General features: G+C 42.2%; 1 protein-coding gene across 4 annotated transcripts in view; it reads left to right on the forward strand.

The window, feature by feature from the left end:
• GPM6B (glycoprotein M6B) overlaps positions 1-20107 on the forward strand; it is a 106846-nt gene that overhangs the window by 54002 nt on the left and 32737 nt on the right. Inside the window, exon 1 of one of the 4 annotated variants that reach the window (XM_063183307.1) lies at positions 8298-8334. The exons of the other annotated variants lie outside the window; for them this stretch is intronic. Coding sequence (XP_063039377.1) covers positions 8313-8334 — 22 coding nt within the window. The 5' untranslated portion in view covers positions 8298-8312. Of the gene's footprint in view, positions 1-8297; positions 8335-20107 lie in introns of those variants that run through there. 4 annotated transcript variants of the gene reach the window in all.

Consider the following 20107-nt stretch of genomic DNA (forward strand, 5'->3'; position numbering starts at 1 on the left):
GAGGCATGAGGAAGATACCAGTGCTTGTTAACAGGGATAACTGTCAGCCATTCCCAACTTCACAAGCTGATAGTGAAGATTTACATTAAAATAGTGACTGGTAAGTTAACTTAGCAGTCAACAGGAAATCAGGAACCAAGGAAGGATGATTATACTATATAAGCACAGCATTGTTCATATAGTATAGAGGTTTAAAATATAACTTTCCTGCTAGTACTGAGAATCTGCTGGAAGTCAGTCTTAAAACATAATCAATTGCAATGAAGGGCAGCAAAGAAGTTATGATTAATTTTTTATCATAATAATAATATTTAGATATAATTTGTGACTGTTCAGTTCTGTGAGAGTCTTAGATCTCTAGGAAAAAAAATCAGGAAAGCCACCAAGGTTCACCTGGAAGTGGGGATCAATACACTTTCAGGTACATTTATTTGCTCAGCCAAAAATGAACGTGTGCAAACATTACAGGGTTCAAGGGGAAATCAGTGAACCAGCTGGCATCCAAAGGAAAGATCTTACTGATTATCTGTTTCCACAGAAAAGCACCTTTAGCCATTACTATATTTTGCAGGACCACTGTTATTGGGTATTTTCTTCTGTAACTGGTGTATAATCAAGAACTTCTAATAGAAATTCAAAAACAATTTTATAGTAATTCATAAGTAGTTCAGTATTATCAAAGATGAATCATTCAATTGGATGCTATCCCTCAAATGCTTTTTCTGTTGTTAAATCCTCACTTCTTTCTGTGAAGTACCTGCTTTGCTTTGCTGAAGTTTCCTCACATTTCACACAGAAGATCCTCTCCCCCACTGACTCCAGGCTGTGCCTGTAGGTCAGATCTCTCTCCTCATAAACTGGCAGTTTGCACTTCATATGTTATTGGGAAGTTGTAACAAACTTCTTTAATTTGTTATGCTTTTCTGCAAACAGTGCTGGATTGCAAACTCCTGCATGGTGCTGTGCATGATGAAGGAAGAGAGCACAGCTCAAAGTTCTTCTTTGGGCCATCATGTGCTCAGGTTATTTCTGAACAGCAGCCCCCTATCTGGGGCTGTATATGTGCCTGGTGTGGTTTTGTGCTGCTCTGTGATAAAATGAAGCAATGTGGCAAGATCTGAACAAAAACTTACCAGCTTTTACCAAAAATATATTTTTTCATACCAACTTTTCTCAGTCTTCAGCCTTAATTAATCCTTTTTCTTGATTATTCACTTGAAATAAGTGCAGCAATTCATGAATTCCTCTTATCTACATAGAGCCATGAGGTGTATCTACATATAGGATGATGGGTTCCATGTGCTTTCCCAGGAGTTTTGTGACTAGTTTTCTAGGCCTGGCAGCAGGATTGAAATACTGGCATTGTAATGCCTTGCTGAGCTGTGATGGGGCTTTTGGAGAATATCTTGGGTATCACATGCTGGAGGGAGAGAGAGGAGTGCCCATCCTCTACTTGTAATGAGATCTAGGGAGAGTGAGAATAAACCCACTGGCAAGTCCAGGTGTGTTTACACTGCTGTACCTGCATTTGTAATAAACAGATAATTCCCTAGTCACAGGCAAAATTGTTCCTTTTCCTCATCAGATGAGTCAGTTCAGAAAGAGACAAAGTTTCTATACCACAAGGGCATTCCTGCCAGAGGACAGATTTTTGTATCGGATGCACTGAACAGGCTGAAATTGTATCTAATTAATGACTGTGTAAGCTGGCCTTGTGCTAGAAGGCCATATGTTCATTTGTGTAGACATGATGAAGACAGGCAAACAGCATCTGCAGAGATTACAGATCTGCCCCAGAGCTGCTTACTCACTGTGAGGCACTTGATGAGGAAGGCGCTGCTGATGCCAACTGCCTGAAGGAGCACTGATACTCACGGATTCTACATGATAATATGTGAATTTCCATGGCATGTTGCTGCCTGCAGTCTTTTGTCACTATGGGGTGGGGTCCTCAGCATGCTGATTGGTTGGGGGTACCTCATCTGTGGAAGGGTTGTGATATAAATGTTCAGATACTCAGGGAAGCCTGTGTGTGGGCAGTAATGTGGCTTCCCTCCTCTCTTTAAAAACAAAACTGTTTGTTTTTAAAGAGAGGAGGGAAGCAGGCATGAGTGGGAATGGCTCACCTGTGTGGACGTACAGCTGAGAGCTTTTCTCCAGCCTGGTGGAGGAGTGTCTTTCATTATCAGGTCCGCTGGTCCTGAAGGTGTGTGCCATAGCCAGCAGGAATGTGTGTGTGCATGTACTTCTGTTAAATATATTTCTAGCCAATGAGGGAAGGGAAAGTGTGTTATAAAGGTGTTCAAATAGTAGTTCTATTTGTGTGTAAAATCTGTCCTGGAAATCTCTCTCAGCCTTTGAGAAGACACTGAAAGTGATTTTTAGTTGTTTTCCTTTTCTGGTGGAAGACATTGATATCAATAATGTTTCAAGGAGTGACGAGGAGACTTTGGGAAGGGCCAGAGGAAAGAAAATAATTTTGCTGTGATCCATTTTGTTAAGATGAATGGTGACCATTTACCTTTCACTAGAGTTATGTTGTCTCAGTAGGGACATGATGGCTTGAATTGCAGAGGCAGAGTCTGGAAAAATTCTATTGAGCTAGAGGAGAAAGGCATTTCTTTGTCCTTGAGGAGTTTTGTATTTGTCCTCTGGGATGAAGGATAAGTCAAACAGGCTACTTTTGGAAAACTAAGAAGTCACATCATTTTTCCCCTGGTATTTTTGCCATTTCAGACAGCTCTGTCTTTTCTTCTACTCTTATTCTGCCAGAGACCAGCATTCTGGGTGGATGGCTTCCAGTGCTCTTCTGCCTGTGAAGAAGAAACATTAGGCAGAGTCAGAGAAGGGATATTGTTCAGCTTTGTGGCCACATATATCCTCACTGTCTCCATACAGGAACCCTTAAATCCTCCAAAAGTGTGGGTTTGCATTAGAAGATGGGAAGGTTTACAGCTACTTGGCAGTGATCTGGAACCACTTTTACACTTGTCTGTACACCATCAGTGGGCAAGTGGGCTTTTCTGATCAATTGCAGAAGAAATTGGAGAGATTTAAGTTGTCTCAGTATCTCTGTGGGTTTAGTTCTTAATTATCCTTTTGTGCCATTCTGCTGAAGCATGTTTGTTAATCACTCCAGAGTACTTTAGCTTATTTCAATATATTGAATTCCACTTGGATGCTTTTAAAAGTGTTTGCACAGCATATGCCTTTCTTAGTAGTATGGGAAATATCCACAGTCTGAAACAAAAGTGCAGTGTTCCAAACTCAACATCCATGCTGTTATCCCATAAATTAGTACGCACTGTGCTGTTACGTAAGTTTGCCTTGTGTCAGAATAATAAAAGCTGAGTGTACTAAAAGGCTGATAAGGCTGCCATGAAGAATTACATTGTTCAAAATTTTCTGTCTTAAAATAACACCTGTTGCCTTACTGACATGCTGGTAGTATAGTGTGTCTTGAGAGCTAGTAGAAAAAAAAGAAAAGGCAATCTTTCAGGCCGTTCAGGTCGGAGCTTTGGCAGCCTTGAATTTAGTATTGTCTCAGAGCCACTCTTATACAAAAGGACTTCGAGAAAGCACAGCTGTTCTGTATTTTTGGATATTAAAAATGGACAAAGTCACTTTTCAGTAATACTGCCATAGCCTCGAGGACCGAATGCAAAAAACAAGTCCTCCTTCTGTTGGCAGGTGGGAAGTTCAATCCCTTAAAAACCAAAATAAAAAATAATAAAATAGATGGTTGTGCAGATTCTGAGGGTAGCCTGCAATGAGGGTGAAGGGACAAGCACCCACAGCTGCCAGAGAAAATCACTGCTGGCAGTGTGTGCGTATAAAGTGACAGCGCACTTCCAGCGGCCCCTAAACGAGCGGCAGGGGGGAGAGGGGAAGTTCACCCCTGCCACCACAGCCACGCACAATGATCGCCTTTCTGGGTGCCGAGGTCACAGCTGCTGTCTGGAGATTACGTACAGAAGCACTCTTCTTCTCTGGAGAATGAGGTTTCCTGGAGGATTAAGCACAGGCTGAAAGCAGGAGGAGTTATTCAGGAGGGAGACAAAGCCTGCGAGCCCAGGGCTGTGACAGGCGACAGGGGCGGAAGACTGGGCAAGAACAGGACTGCCAGGAGTTGCTGCTTGGATGGGAGAGCCTCCAGTTAGGGATCCTGAGGTGGTCCAGTTGTGGGGTGAAACCCACTGAGGGTCTGGCATGACCTTGCCTGCTGCAGGACTTGAACTGTTGCTTTCCCACTCATGGGGAGGTGGATGAAGTCTGAAGGGCTCTGCCACCTCCTGCATCTACAGTAATTTCTTGCTCTTAATCTCAAGCCTTGTTTATTATTCAGAAATTGTGACCAATGCAGTAATCTGAACCCCCATGTAAAGGTGCATATGCACTCCCCATCTGCTCAGAAAGTGATGCTTTTTGCATTTTCTTCTGTCACTGATGTGTTTCACCATGCCTTCTAAACCCAGTGCCTTGGTGCTTCCTTCCTTCTTCCCTCTTCCTTCTTAGCTTTTTTTTTAATCTCATTTTTTCTCTCTTATCCTACTATTTCACCTCTTGGGTACACACATTTCCAGGCAAGTATCCAGAATATCCTTCACCCACGTATCATGTGCCAGCACCTCTGTTTTGTGTAGGAAGGTCTTCTATATTTGAAGCCAGGGCCATCTGTCTCAATGCTAAAAAAAACCAAAAAAAACCAGGTTTCTTGCAGTTTTCTGCAGGGGCAGTGGCCACAGTTCTTCTGCATAACTGTAAAAGGAAAAATGCAACCAATTCTATAGCAATAATGTCTAAAACTTCTATTTATCAGTTCTAAAGTTAAGTCTTATTTCACCTGCTGGATCAAATTTCCCACAGATCCCATATGCTGGCAACTTCTTTTGAGTAGCTTCAGAATCCTAGTGCTTTTTATAATCTGAAACAAATGAGTGCTGCACATAATGTAGGAAAGTAGAGGTGGAGGCAGAGGAGGCTGACAATGCATGCATTCAAACAAAGTGAAAGTGCAAGTGGGAAAAATCTGACTGTTGGTAGAGCTTGTCAGAGGGCGTTTCAGGCATATCATGTATTAGGAAATCATAGTTATTTTAAAAGCAAAAGAATGAAACTTCTCAAAAGGAGCAGAATTCCAGAAGTAGGCTAATGAGAAGTATTGGATGCCAGTGTTTAAATGTAATGTCATAGTTGCTAGTTGTCCCTGCTGTATGGATGTTTCCTAAGTGCAGTGTGAGTCTTAACCAGATCACATTTTAAACTCTATTTCCATTTGCTTCTCACTCTGTAAAACCCTCTCTAAAAAGGAGCATTGTCAAATAAATTGGTAAGAATTAAAATGCTGCTGTTGTAGCTGAAAATAGTTCCTGCTTTTGATGTTGATGCTTAGGCACAAACAAAAATAAACAGGAGATCATACAAAAACTGTTGAGAGGAGAAAGTGTGAGGTAGAAATGTAACCTGTGCTACTCACTTCTGGCCCTGGCCAGAAGTGTTAAGAGCAAAATGTTGAACAGTGCTCACTTGCAACAAGTATTACATAAATTCTTGCAAGGAGGAACTGAAACAACTTTGATTTTATTTTTTTTTGAATCACCAGTCTAGTGAAGAGTACTGATGACTGCCCACATCTGGTTGGTGAATTGGATTAGAATTTAATTAGCATACAGAGTTTAGAAAATTTTTACAAAGTTTCAAAAATAATGTGAAAGGAATAAGGTATAGCTTAGCTAAAAATTCAGAGAAGAATTACTGAAATGTTCCTCTGAGCATAACTTGAAAGTTGCTTTCCTGCTCCTTAAAGATGTAGCTCATGTAGCTCACATGAATGGTAACCTATTTTATGAACATTTTCTGTTCAGATAATTTGTTAAGTTTAAAGATATCTGTAGTATCTAATTGACCCCTGTAGCTAAGAGTCCATTTGGAAATCTAGGCACACACTGAGGAAGATCAATAAAGTTATTTTACTGTTTGTGAAAACAATTTTTGTGGCCTAGTTTATGCATCAAAAAGGATAATTCACCTGTCCTATGTTTGTGAAGTACCTCAGCAAACACAAAAGGATAGTCTATGCACTTTATGTACTTACTTTTTCAACACTGTGTTTAATGGCATGTTTCCAAGCAAAAACATACTTTCCTCTTCAATCTCATTCACTTACATATACATCAACTATTTGGTATATCAAAGTGGTTAAATTCAGGCTGAAATGTGGTCCAAAGGAGAAATGGAGGCAGAAACACCTTCTGTAATTCTTACTGTAGAGGAATAGAAATTCTTTCCCCATGTCTCTAAATTTAGGGCTTACACTAGCACTGAGAAGCAGTATTTTTAAAATAAAATGTTGATTTGTGAAACAGAAATTACAAATATTTTAAGATGCAAATGGCTGCTTTTTTGTCTTCCTTCTCCATTGCAGTTCTGAGTATCTGCTCAGCCTTAGGAGTGCAATCTCTTTTTCTGTGTGACTGCACAGGGCTTATATACAGAGCATATCCATAACAGTGCTTCAGCTTGAAGGGGTGGGAAGTAGAGCCCACTTTGTATTGGCAGTATTTCTTTTGTGTCCTTAAAGAAAAATCTTAAACAAGATTTATGAGAAAGGATCAGCATAACACTACCAGATGATTCAAAGTGGAAAAATTACATTTCACTTCTGTAGGGCATCCCACATACTTAGTTGCTATGTCTTGGCTTAGTGGGGATTCTTTTGCATATATATATATGCACACATGTATATATATATACACACACACACACACACATACATATTATTTTTTCTCTTTGATCTATTTAGAAGAGAGATAAAATTATGTCAACATCTGCAGTGATGTTACATTGCACGCAGATAGAGCATAGGCAGAAATAAAGGAGGAGTGTGTCTTTTGGGGAGAAAGGGGTTTATAGGTATCCAGGTCCTTGAGTATTCCTGGGCTTCTTGGCTTCAGTGGTACAGCTCTGTGAGGAAAGCCCCTCTGGAGCAGAACACAGGCTGTTTCTTCCTGGTTTGGGATCAGTTTGTGCAGCAAGTGTGGGACCATGCAGGATCCCTGTGGAAACTGCAGTGCTGTAGAATCATGGGTTCTGTCCAGCCAGAGCACTCCAGCTAGGATGCAGTAGGATGATGTGGGGAAGCATTTACTTCTTCTCTCACTCTGCTCTACCCTGCTTGCATCACTCTCTTGATCTTGGCCATGATGTAGCTGGTGGCCCAGCTCTTCAGTATTTGGCATTTCTGCTTTCCAACCTTGACCTGAAAGGAATTTTATGTTTTATGATCCTGATCCTCTCTCCAAGGACAAACTTGAAAGCCATAGTATTTTTTCTTTAACATCTGTGTGTCTGAATAAGTTTTGGGACTCTTGCAATTGGAGCAGAAAATTCAGGCTAGCAAATTTCTACCATTTCTTGAAAGGACTGAAAATCACCTCTGCCTTGACACCTGCAGCAAGATCCCCCTCAAGTCAGGGCAGTGTTTCTAAAGTAACAAAAATAGTAATGATCCTTGAAATTGGTTTTGTTAGACTGAGTTAAAAGGACAAGAAAGGAAATGTGTGGAGCTTGTCCTGCTTCATAGCACATCAATCTCTTGTGTGAGTGCCAGTAGTTTTGGGGTTTGGTTTTTTTCATGAGATTAATATAGAAGGCCAGAAACTATTTCTGCCTACAGGAGCAGGCATAGTATATCCTGCATTCTCTGTGTCTTCCTCCTCTGACTGAATGCTGAAGCATGAAGCATATTCTGTGATGTTTCTATGCTGTGCACTTGCACAGCAGAAAACAACAGTAGGTGGGATATTGGAAAAGTTAATAACACTTACTCAATGTGGAGGTGAGAAGGTAGTTTTGTTTCAGCAAGATAGTGACTCATGATGCCAAAATGAATGTGATGAGGCTGGTTTATTTTAGCTTAGATATCACACATACCTGTTGAGGTCTGAGATAAAGCAAGCAAACCCTCAGTAAGCATACTGTCAGAGTTCAATACTCTGTAGTGATCCAAGTTGTAAAAGCCTGCCTCATCACATGAGAGCACAGAGGGCTCTTTCTGGGGCTCTTTGAAAGGAAGAGTGGTGCCTTTGTTGGCAGGGTGCTGCCCTGTGCCAGAACACCACAGCGGATGGCAGCATGTGCTCTGCATTCATCGTTGGTCTGAATCCAGGGATTCTGAAGAATAAAGGAAATTTGAGAATACTTCCTGGATTGGGGAGTGCTATGAACAGGTCCCATTGGGTGTCAGCAACATGAAAGGCACTGCTTTACCCTGGTCTGAGTTCGTTCACTTCCTTTCTTCTTCACACCCCAAGATGCTGAAGAGAAATTCTGCAGGTGAGGCACAGTATTTCTAAATACATGGAGGCTTTTTTTTTTTTTTTTTTTCCCTCAGCTTTCTCTTTCCTTGGTTTAAATTCAAAGTAATGACACTGTTTTACCTGAAGTTTCTTTTGACAGACCTTCACTCCTAAGAAGCCTAAAATCTCATTGCTGAGTTCACTGGGGATATCTCTTATCACCTGAGGTGGGTTGACCCTAGCTGAACATTCAGTGCCCACCAAAACCACTGCCCTCCTCAACTGGGTAATGCAGAGAAAATGTAGCACAAGTGTCATAGGTTGAGATAAGGAAAAGTATATGTGAATGGAGCTGAGATCTGTTTTATTTCATTTTCTGTGTCATGCTGTTGTGGCATTTGCTTCAAAGGACTCATCTCAGAAGGAGTGGTTACAAAATGAAGTTCTCATTCTAGTGTGAATGAGAAAACCAGTCCTCGTTTTGGTCTTTAATTCCTCTTTTCTCCTGCCTAGACTGTTTTGTTACTCTCACTAATCTGTTAATAACCTAATGAAGGCCTCTGAAGGGTTTCTTAAGTCCCTTCTCCTTTTTTTTGACATTAGACCTTCCTGTGGTGACATGGCAGCCTTGTATAGTGTTTTGGTACCAAGTTGTGAAATGCCTCAGAGCACGGGCAAACCATGTCCAGCCTTTTAAGGCTGTGGTGCCATGTAATGTGATAATGTGTAGTCCTCTCCAGCCAGATTCCATAGTGTCCCTGAACAAACACATTGAAAGTGAACCTGTGGCTACTGGAGACTATGAAAAAGCTTTCCAGGGAGTCAAGTTGGCAGAGCTGGTGCATCAGAGAAGAGTGTGAGTCACTAAGGGTCAGACCCTTGGGCTGTGGATGCTCAGTGTTGCAGAGGATCTTGTGGGGAGAAGGGAGGGTCCCTGCTGGAGGGAGGAGGATGCCCACAGTCAGACCTCAGTCGCTGCTGCGCGGCTGCCATATGGACGTGGCTCTGTGCCAGTGCCAGCAGCTCTGTCACTGCCTGGGGACCGGTGAGTGACATGCCTCTCCTGCCAGGTCGTGCAGATCTGCAGGGGCTGGCGCTCTGCGGGAGGCAGCGCGGTGCTGCGTGGGCGCTTGGCACATGGCTGGAGATGGTTGAGAGCAAAGTGCTTGTGCACAGCAGACACTGTTGAGTATCTTGAGCTTTCCTGCAGAAGAAATCAAGGAGGAGAGATGGATGCTCATCCTCAGGAAAGTTTCCTGAAACAGAACAAAAGAATCTGAACAAAGCAGACATTTCTCCTACAAGACTCCTTCTGCAGGCTGCAACCCAGGCTTTTTTCTGAAGAGTTTTTATATCCACCTCACTTGCAAGCTGCCTGCCTAGGATCTCATTGGCATTCTGCTTTTCTGCTGTAATCTCATGTTGTTAAGGAGTGTGATTTTTCTTCTTAGCTGTGCCACATATAGAAGATTACATAAATACTGTGGAAATTTTGGGAGAGGGAAATGAAGAAGAAGAAGAAAAAGAAGAAAAACCAAACCCAAACCACAAACCCTTCCTCTAAGAAGCATTTTGACTTTGTAATCTTATGTCTTCCTCACAGAGGAAATTCTGTTTAATGTAGGAGGAAGGCAGACATGCCTCTTTACCAAGAAAACCACAAACTGGCTTCCTAATGGTCCAACTGTGTTAATGAGCAATTACAGACAAACACACTGAGCTGAGGTAGATTTATTCTCCTGGCAGCTGTTGACCAAAGATGGTTTGATGCAGCAGTGCTTTTTCCTCCTCTTCAGTGTTGAACTCATTTCCATCTCCTTCCTCTTGCCCTCTTTTCCTGGATAAATAGAAATTCACTTTCTAGATTGAAGCCATTTCATAAAGGTGATACTTCTGAGATTCAGCTCTCCCATTAAACCAAAGGATAATTCTAGGATGGACAGGAGGCTTTATTTTTGCTCCTCCTTATAGCACAATGCTTCAGTTTCTCATTTTCAAAACAGGTATTTTAAAAAATGTGCCCAGGATACGGGGGTATAATTTAGCTTTGAATACAGGACCCTTTCTGATGGATTGTCATGAATGTGTTTGAGTTCTGAAATCCTCGATGACAGGGTGTGTGTCAGTGTTGAGGGCAGCCAGGCCAGCTCTCTGGGGGGGACCCTGGGCTGCCGTTCAGTGCTAGCAGTGCACAGACACCGTGTTGCTCTTTGCAGTATCGAAAGGCTCTTTTAAAGTCTGAAACCAATCAAATAATAAGATTTTATCGGTTGTGCTCCCTTCTTTATAGAAAGAGTGAAAATTTGTTAAATATGCTTGCAACTGGCGAAGGAGAGGAGGAATAAAACTTCAAACAGTGCTGCTAAAAACAGCCTAGGCTGCTTTTGTTTGGACTTGCAAAACGCGGCAGCTTAATGCCTCCATTGTATGCAGGGGGAAATATGCTAATTCAAAGCACATTTCCCATCAGAAGCCCTTTCAGGCCTGTCATCGCTGAGATATGAAGGATGATAAAAGCGGGGAGCAGGGGAGGCCGCTGCTGTGGGAGCGCGGCTGCGGGCATTGTGCGCTCAATGCGGCTGCCGAGCCCGCTCACCCGTGAAGGCCCGGCCCGGCCGGGTTCCCATGGGCGCCGCCTGCCCCGCCAGGGCCCGGGCCTGGGGCGGCCTCAGGGTCCGCGGTGTGCGAGCACGGGCTCCAGCGCCCATCCCGCAGCCCCCTGACCCGGGGTTACTCTCTGCGTAACACGGACAGCTACTTTCTGTTCACTTTAAGTGCACTTTAAGCTGAAATAACAGATTTTTCGTGACAAGGCCTTCATCAGTTCTTTTCCAAGTTGCTGATGCGTGCAGGGCAGTGCCGCCGAGCTCCCTCTGTAAAGGGACGCCTTCAGCTCGGGAAATGGGGGATGCTGCAACTGGCAAGAGTTTTTTCTTTTCAGTTATGCAGCAGAAGGGAGTCAGTGAAAAGCTGCTTAGTCTGTTACCATATCTATATGGTTATGTTTGAGGTTGAAATAAATGCATTCATCAGCGTTTGGTATGTCTGTTTGAGGTTGAAATAAATGCATTCATCAGTGTTCGGTATGTATTAAAGATCTTTAAATACTGACTGATATGTATAAAAGCCTAGAGTTTGGGATTTTTTCCCTTCTCTCTTAAAGTTGTGAAAAGGTCTTTAAATGATGGGGTTTGTCCCAGGACTCTGTTGGTCCAGAACTAGGGAGATGCTCAGTTTACTCAGGAATACATTTTCTGTCTTCCTTTAAACACGTGTGTGTTGTTTTATTGTAGAGAATTTGGGCTTTAGTGAAATTGACGACCTGATAATGTTGCTATGATATTTGCTTGGAAACAGTTTGAAGTGGCAGTGAAAAATCAGTTATAGCTTGTTTGGTTCTATAAACCTGCAGTGTACTAATGGCAAATTAAACTAGGAAAATGGGCTTTTGATTGTGTTTGCAATCTGGTGATGTTCTGTCTGCAGTAGAATATGTATTGCCCTTGAACACACAGTTAGTTTCTAAGACCATGGGTAGAAGTAAGTGCTTATAAATACTCTTAAAGCTGTGGCTGGTCAGTTTCTTCCCTGTGCTAATAAACTTGTGAACAAGCAGTTTGGGCTGGGTGATTTTGGCTAAGCATGAGAAACTATGGTCTTTTTCTGCAACTTGTGTGGGCAAGTCTGTGAGCTGCAATGTCCGATGTTGAGTGACATGCCTTTGGTCACATCCATCTACACTTGACATAGTAGTTTTTTTCTACATAGTGTTCTTCTTCTGTTCTTCAGCAGAAAAAACCTTAGAGCCTTGGGTGTTGTTTCTGCCTTGGGCTTTTATCTTGATTTAATTTTAGGGATTTTTTTTTTTTCAATATATAAATCCCTTCTCCCTTTCCCTGGTTCCTTAGCTCCTTTCTTTTCCTCTCCAAATGGTGCAGAAAGGTGGAGCAGATAATTGCACTTCAGGAATCAGGAGTAGTGAGATATATGGAAGATGTGTCTGTAGTACTACAGAAATCAAAAATGCCAAGGGCATTTTCAATAACTAATGTGAGTGTCTCCAGAGGAAGCACACAAAGCATATGTTTAGTGTTTACACCTGGGAAGCTGAGAGTGCAAGAGAAATGGTTACAAATGTGCTGAAAACCAGAGAGTAGAAATAAAATGGGATGGGAATGATGGAAGGAACAGATAAAGAAAAGGTGATGCTGGATGAATTTCACTCTGAGTCATGACAAAGTGCAGAAATTATGTCTTTCAGCTGTTTAAAACAAGTGAATGTCACGTTTGGAAAGAAGCAGAAATGGGGATGTAACTAGGCATTGCTCAAAAGAGAGTCTGGGCAGTTTTCAGGCAGCAGGAACAGAGGCCTGGACCCTGCTCCTTCTGCACGGGCTGCAGTGGGGCCCGGGCCATTGTGCAAGCCCTCCTTTGTGCCAAGCCTCAAAACCTGCTGGGCCACAGAATGGCTCTTCTCATCAAACATTGAAAGGCTCCAAGCTTGAGACACTTAGAAAATTAGACAAGACAAAGTGTTGGAAATATATACTCTAGGGAATAATCCTGCCCTGGCAAGGGATTTTACTTGACAGCCTATCTGGGAACCCAGGCTGAAAGCTGTTACTTTGTCCTTAACTCACCCTATAGCACTTTTGTCTCCGAGCTCACTTTGTATGCAGGATCACCCACTGCTGAGGTTCGGCAGAAATTGAGGCGTGACATGATCCAGACGGAGCTCCAACCACACTCGTTGTTAGCAGGTTAAGTCATTCCTTGTTTACAAAGGTAGAGGGGTGGAGGTTTTTTCTTAATTGTGCCTAGCTCCCTGAGTGCACACTTAGCTTTTTGTGGGCTCAAGAAAGACCTGTAGAACACTTGAGCGGCGTTGTTTGCTGTTCACAGCGGCGCTCTCAAAGGCTTTGCAAAGCGCAAAAGAACCACTGCTTTCGACATGACTGGGATCCCAATCGCTGCAGCTGGAGAGAGGGGACTGGAAAAGCTAGACTGGAGAAGTTGCTTGGCACATATTTAGTCGATGAGTTAATTGGACACTCTCAACGTGGGACTTGTTAATGTCCTGCTGCTTTCCTAATGAGGATATCTGCTGTTGCAAAGAATACAGTGATTAATTGGGGACTGTTTCGTTAGTGTCTTAACTGAGGATTTCATGACTTGTGTCTTATGTGTGAACAGAGACTACATTTGCAATTCAACAGGCAGTCCAGCACTGCATGACAGAACTGAACTGGTCCAGGATCTTTCCAAAGTATAGTTGAATTACACTAGAATGAGATTTTTCTATCTTGGGGAAACAGCTACAGTCGTCGTGACTTACAAGGTGCTGAAACCTCAGTGAATTTCAGTACCTCATACCAATCATTATTGTGATGCTTTCTTTTATCTCAACATTTTGACTTTTGAGTTCAGTGGGCTTTTCAAAAAGTTGTTGCACAACTGCCCAACAATCCATGAGCTGCTCTAGGAGCAATGTATGGCAGAGCCTGGGGCCGGTGGTGCTGGTTTTCCAGCCTGGGATACTGAGATAAAATGGTAACAGTGCTCCCAAGGTGTGCTTAGCTGTGCTGCAAACTCCAGTCTGATCTTGGCTAACTTGGTTCCTGGCCCTGAAACCTTGAGCTGCAGGAATCTGTAGCAGTCTGTACACTGGGATGGCTGTGCATTCACTATCAAACTGAATACCTATTGCATGACTCTGTGAATTAGTATGCATTCCCCACAGCTGTTCCAATAGTGCTCATAGGGTTTACTGTTCAATAAAAGTACATATATAATTGTATGCATTTTCTTCATATACATATGAATATGCAAACATGCGTGTTTTCTGCATGTGTACATAGACACACATATCTACATCTGTGGTTTATGCATGGACTCCTTTGTGACATTCTAGGAGGATTCTTCATCCTTGTCCTTCCCCATGTACCCCCAGCAGTGTGAGGTACCCTTCTATAATGAGTGCCCCTGGTTTCTTTTTGGGGAGCTGTAGGCTTTTGCACTTCTTTTTATTTCCCTGCTTTTTTCCATGCTTTGTGAAAAGACTGGACTGAAGCCAAGACTGAATAACAAAACGAGCACTGAATAGATGAGAGATTGTAGGTGGGATGCTGAAGTCTATGCGAAGAGTGGGAGGGCAATTTTGAAAATCAGAACTGGATGTAAAGTTAACAGAGAATTGTCTGAGTAAATGTGACTTTGTGGAGTAAAAGGCTAAGTTTGTGTCAAGGCTGAACTCAGTGATGTTTATTTATAGACAGAAAAAAAGAAATCAACAGGTAGCCTCCCAATGCCAGGCCTGTGTCAAGCTCTTGTGTTTTGAGATGGAACAGCTGTATTAACAGGAGTATATTATAATGATACCTTTGCTGCCTTGTAAATTGCTGGCAGAAATAGCTCTTCTACAAGTACAAGAGGCACTTCTACTTGAGTGCTGGCAAGTGTGACATAAATATCTAGGATGCTATTTCAGTATGTCCAAGTATTCAGAAGCTCCAGTTAGTTTCCTGAGATGGCAGTAAGCTTTGACAACAGTATTGGAGGAGAGGGTTCACAGCAAAAGCTAAGTATGTTGGATTGTCTTCAAAGTGCAGAATTCAACAAAGACGAAAGGCTTGAGCATATTTTTTTTCCTGCTGGACTACAAGGCAAAGGCGTGATAGCTGAGAATTTCCCTTCAATTGTGATGGACAGAGGGAGCAAACAAAGGTGATTATGTGTGCCAAAGTCAAAATGTAGCCCTTAAAATTCTGGAGGAGCATTTGAAGCACTGTTGAAGGCTGCATGTACTAGTCATATATGTGAGGATCTTGCCACTGATGAACAGAAAAATTGATGGAGATTGGGTAACTCAAAGGCTTGTTTTGCTGCTTCATTGTAATAAGTTAAAGCATTTGAAACTCACCATGCAGTGCACTTGTGAAAACTATGCCATAAAATTGTGGAGCTGGAGTAGAAGCTGAGGACAGCCACTGGAGCTGGAGCTCTGAACACTTGCCTAATGAAAGTTCCTCCTGGGGGAGATGCTAGGAAGTCTTTGCTTTCATTTTCTGTATTTCCATGTTCTTTCTACTGTAGTCTAAATGGGCTCTAGTTTGATACCATATTTTTTTCTGGCTTGCCAAAAGGATGGTGCTTCTCCAGGCAGCCTCACAGGAGAGGGATGCAAGAGGTGATATTGATTCCAGCTTAGTTTCAAATGTACCCTATTTGCTTTCATTTTTTTGCCTTTCCTTGGAAGTCTTTGGGACGGTTGAGAGTCCTGTATTTTGTCTGTCAAGAGTTTTGAATTATTTTCCCCAGATTTTTCTTTTTTAAATACAAGTTTCTAAAATCCAGGAAAATGTTACCAAGGCCCTTAGATTAGATAAATAAAATCCATCGCTTTTAAAAATTATTTCCTTCTGTGCTGTTGACTGCCTTTCATAAGTGGAAGTGGAGCTCCCACCTGCTTAAGAAGACATCAACTTTTTCTTTCATTTTGACTTTCATTATAGTTCTTCAGGCTTTTTTCTTTGGTAGACTTAACATCTCTACAGCTATCTTTGAGACTAGAACTTGATGAAACCTAACTATGGAAAAGCCATGCAGAACCATCTGCTCACTTTCTAAGGGACTTGTTTTTTCCTTTTGTGTTCCAACTAAATGTTAGCTGTTGGTGTATGTTCTGGGTCTGGGCTGTTTATTACCTTTGATTCTCAGCCGTGGCTGTAACTGTAGTGGTCCAGCTGGAAACAGGCAGGCTGGACAGAGAGCTGTACGTACCCCAACAAGTGAGTGACATCTCCTTTGCCTGCTGCTTGTCACCAGGCATTTAGCTTGGCAGCAGTCATTGACATCTTCATGAGGCTTTGTTAAGGGAGTCACAGCACTGGCATCTTCACGCTGTTAAGGTTTGCTTACCCTCCTGGACTTAGCTCCATTGGTTAACTCAGTGATTTTCTTTGGCTGCAGAGATAACTGCTATCCATGCTTAAGCCTTTATTTTTGCTCTTTCTAACAGAAATTTGAGACTGAGACCCCTAAGTGCAGTGCAGACTCATGTCTGTGTTTTATACTGTAGTATAAGTGCAGAGATTTTTCCACTGTTATTTGCTAATTTGTATTCCATTTTCCCAGTAACCTAGTATATCTGAAAGAATGAACCCCAGTTTTTAAGTTTTTGTAAGGTACTTGCAAGATCTATGACTGCTGCACAACTGAAAACTTGTCATGCTTTGATTTTATCCGCATGGAAAGTTTGCCTGCTTTTGCATAAGCATTTGGATTGGGTTTTATAAGCAAGTCTTTGGTAACTGGTTTAAAGCTGAACCTGAGCAATTACATTGCACCAAGTGGCTTCACGTGTATTTGTTCTTTCTCTTAAATATTAAAAAAAAGTATTCTACAAGTCATCTTTAAAATTAGTTGTTTGGACTATGTGTCAGTCTTGTTTGAAGGACAGTCTCTGTATTTTAACTTCTGAGTCTTGGATCTCATAGATAATCTCAAATTGCTCTTCAGCTATGTGAGAACACTCTTTATTACAGCTCTGTGAAGCCTTTGTAGAAATGGCAAGTGTGTATTCATCTCCTGAAAGCTTGTGAAGAATTTGCTGTAGCTTATGGTAGAGCTTCTCAGTCTGCAGGAATGTAAACTAGATTCAGTGACATTAAAGATAGATGTTCAAAAGAAACTGGCACATGAACAGAATAGGGATTCTAATGCATTTTTTAACTTCTGCAATTGTGCTATTTTAATTGACTGAGCAAAAAGATTAAATGTGTGGTTTGGGGTTTTTTTTAATACCTAGATAAAATAGATTTAAGTCTTTTTTTAAAACAGTTTTGCAGTAAATGTGACTTGGTCTGCAGTGCCTTCACATACTTTCGTCCACTGCTATTCATCCTGAGGTTTGGCAGTAGGCTCAGAGCTGTGCTTTAGCAGCAGAAACCCTTGCTGCTCAGCCCCTCTCCTCATTTTCACTTTTATCTTGTTCTGCAAAAACAAAATGCTGGGCTGAACTTCTCAAATGTAACTAGCTGCCTGCCCTGTTGCTGGTTATCTAAATCAGCTTGGTCTGTACAAGCAGGTTTTTACTGAATATCAGTCTTAAAAGTTTTGGGTTTTAAAGATTTTTTCCCTTTGTGGCTTAATCTTGTGCTGTGTTGTCATAGGCATAAACTTGATGTCTCCCAGTCTCATCACATGTTATGACAAGGATGTATCTGTTTAAGGGAGGGAACATTGAATGAGACAACTTGCTGGCTGAGATTAATGCTTGAAGCACAAGATCAGCACCCATGTTAGCACTGGAGGAAATAGTATAGTTTGTTTTATTTGCTGTATTTATCAATGATGGTGTAAAAGTTTGAAAATCTAGAAATTACTTAGGATGATAAGTGCTTAAAACCTGTCATACATTGGAGCAATCCAGAAAATAGCAACAAGGGAGGGGAGAGAATTTTACACTCATATATCACTTGGAGCTTTTAGAGGATTATTTACTTGGTAGTATTAATGCTTTTGAATAGTTGGGCTTGATGATTTTTGAAGTGCTCAGTTCAGGTTCTTGTGAACGTGATTCTGGTATTGTGCACGGATTTTTCATTGCCTGTTTGGGGAAGGGGTTATTCTGGGGAAACAGTTGAGGAAATAGTCTCCCAGCCTGTTAGTTTTGAGTTTCTGAAACATCACAAACTCTGAAGTCCTGAGCCTGCCTAAAATTCTGCTCACCAGTAGGAAAGTGTGCAGCTGTTTGAACGAGTAGATCTCACTGGTAAAGAGGGGAGGGTTACAGTCATGGGCTTCCTGCAGGGACAGTCTGTAACCACAGGTTATGTCTAATGTGTTTTCTGTTTAAATAAAGGAAATTCCAGATTATGTTTGTATTTTCTGTGTGTTTATACTGATAAGTGCATTGATACTGCACCACTTCAATTAGGTTATGAACAGGCCTTTTGTAACTTAGGATAGTCTGAAGGGGGGTTTCAGCCTTTTAAAGTTTTAGACCTTTCAGTCTAAAAAGCAAAGATCATTAAGAAAGAGAGATCTAGACTGTGACAGAAGTACCAACTGCACAATGAGGCGTTCCAAAAAGAGAATTTTATGTCAGAAGCAATCAAGTGCTTTGACCAATTACTAAAATTTATGTGACTTTCAGCAAGGAGAGTGTATTTGGTATAGAGTTTCAGTCTTACTGATGTTAAATGGGGAAAAGCCCCACTCTTCGTAGAACCTTTTCGTGTAATCCTTATACCAACAACTTTTAGTAATGGTTAAAAGAATACAGCAAACACATCAGCCATGCTTTCACCTTTTGGCTGATTGTTTCAGGGAGTGTGTTTGCAGTGCATGGTCTTGCTGGGGAGGGATTTCAGTCTGTGTGTGGACTGCTGTCTTGGCACTGGAGAGGAAGGTGGGGGAAGTATGCCTTGCCACCTGGGTTGAGGTCTCTACTGTGCCTACTGATTTGATTACTTTCAGGAACCCAACCTCCTTGTCCCACATTGGCTGCTGAGGATACTGCATGCCATCTACAAATTACTGCCATCATCCTGCTTACACAGAGGTCTGCTGAAGTGGGAGCTTCAACAGCAGACTTCCTGGACTCCAAGGAAGCATTTTAGGCAAATGCTGGGCATCAAGATTTATGCTGTGATACAAAACCTTAGGATATGACCAAGACCTCCTGGCAGCTGTGCTGAAGCCTGAACTCTGAGCAGTAATGCCCAAAGCAAAGTAACAGCCGTGTTGGTTGTGGTGAGAGAGGAGGGTTTGTGCACTATTTCTTGAAAGAGATGAGAACCTTCTCTAATGGTTGGGTCTGAGGGCTTTTGTGCTTTTCACTTGACATCTAGAAATAAAAATGCACAGCAAAATTGTGGGTTGTAGTATCTTCAACTAGAAGAGACTAAATTGCATCTACAAATCTTTGGACTGCTTCCCTCTTCCCACTCTCCTGTTTGAATTTGTTATAGGGAACATGCAGGGTGTAGGTTTTGACATTCTCAGCATTTGCTGAATCTGCTGTGAGTCTTTGCAGGCTGCAGAACTGGCTGCAATGGCTGGACCACAAAGGCCATTACTCCACACTTGCTCCACCATCCTACACTCACAAAGGGTGCCTTGGGGCACTTGTGCCCTGTGCCGTGCGTTGCACTGTAAGGCATTGAGACAAGCAAAGTGACAGGCAAGGTTAATTAGCCCCAGTGCAGCTTTAAATGTGTCAGTTGTCCTGGGTTTTGGGAGGGAAACAATACCCCTGTGTGGTGTCGCCCTGCTCTGTGGCTCCCCAGCACAAGAGTGGGCTGGGGACACCTAAAGTGACCTCATGCAGTGCAATGCTGGCATGTTTGAGTTTGTTGCTCCCAAGTGCAGCTTATTTGATCATTTTGCAGTCTGTCTGGATTTGGGGAGTGATCAAACGTGCTGAACAGCAACTCTGTGCTCACTCCCAAGCATGGCTTTAGGTCTCTAGTGGCAGACCTCCTTTTAAAGCCCAATTTGTGTTTTCTTAAACATTTTATCCTTTAGAGTGTTGCACGTGCATTTTAGCTCACTTGAACTAGCTTCCTGTCTCCTTGCTTGGATATTTTTTCTTCTTTTTTCCCCCCCATTGTGCTCACGAGTCAAACAAAGAAAATTTTCCATGTACATACATATATATGCCCGCTTTTGCTTTTATGCTTCTCTCGCACAGTCTTTTACCGTGGGTGAGCGGATCTCTCAGCAAAGAAAGCAAACAGAGAGAGCAGACCCATCACCCCCCCACCCCTTGAAAGAGCAGAGGGCATGTGGAATAAATCAAAATGCAA

The sequence above is a fragment of the Melospiza melodia genome, chromosome 2, assembly GCF_035770615.1.
Source record: "Melospiza melodia melodia isolate bMelMel2 chromosome 2, bMelMel2.pri, whole genome shotgun sequence".
In the NCBI taxonomy this organism is placed as follows: Eukaryota; Metazoa; Chordata; class Aves; order Passeriformes; family Passerellidae; genus Melospiza; species Melospiza melodia.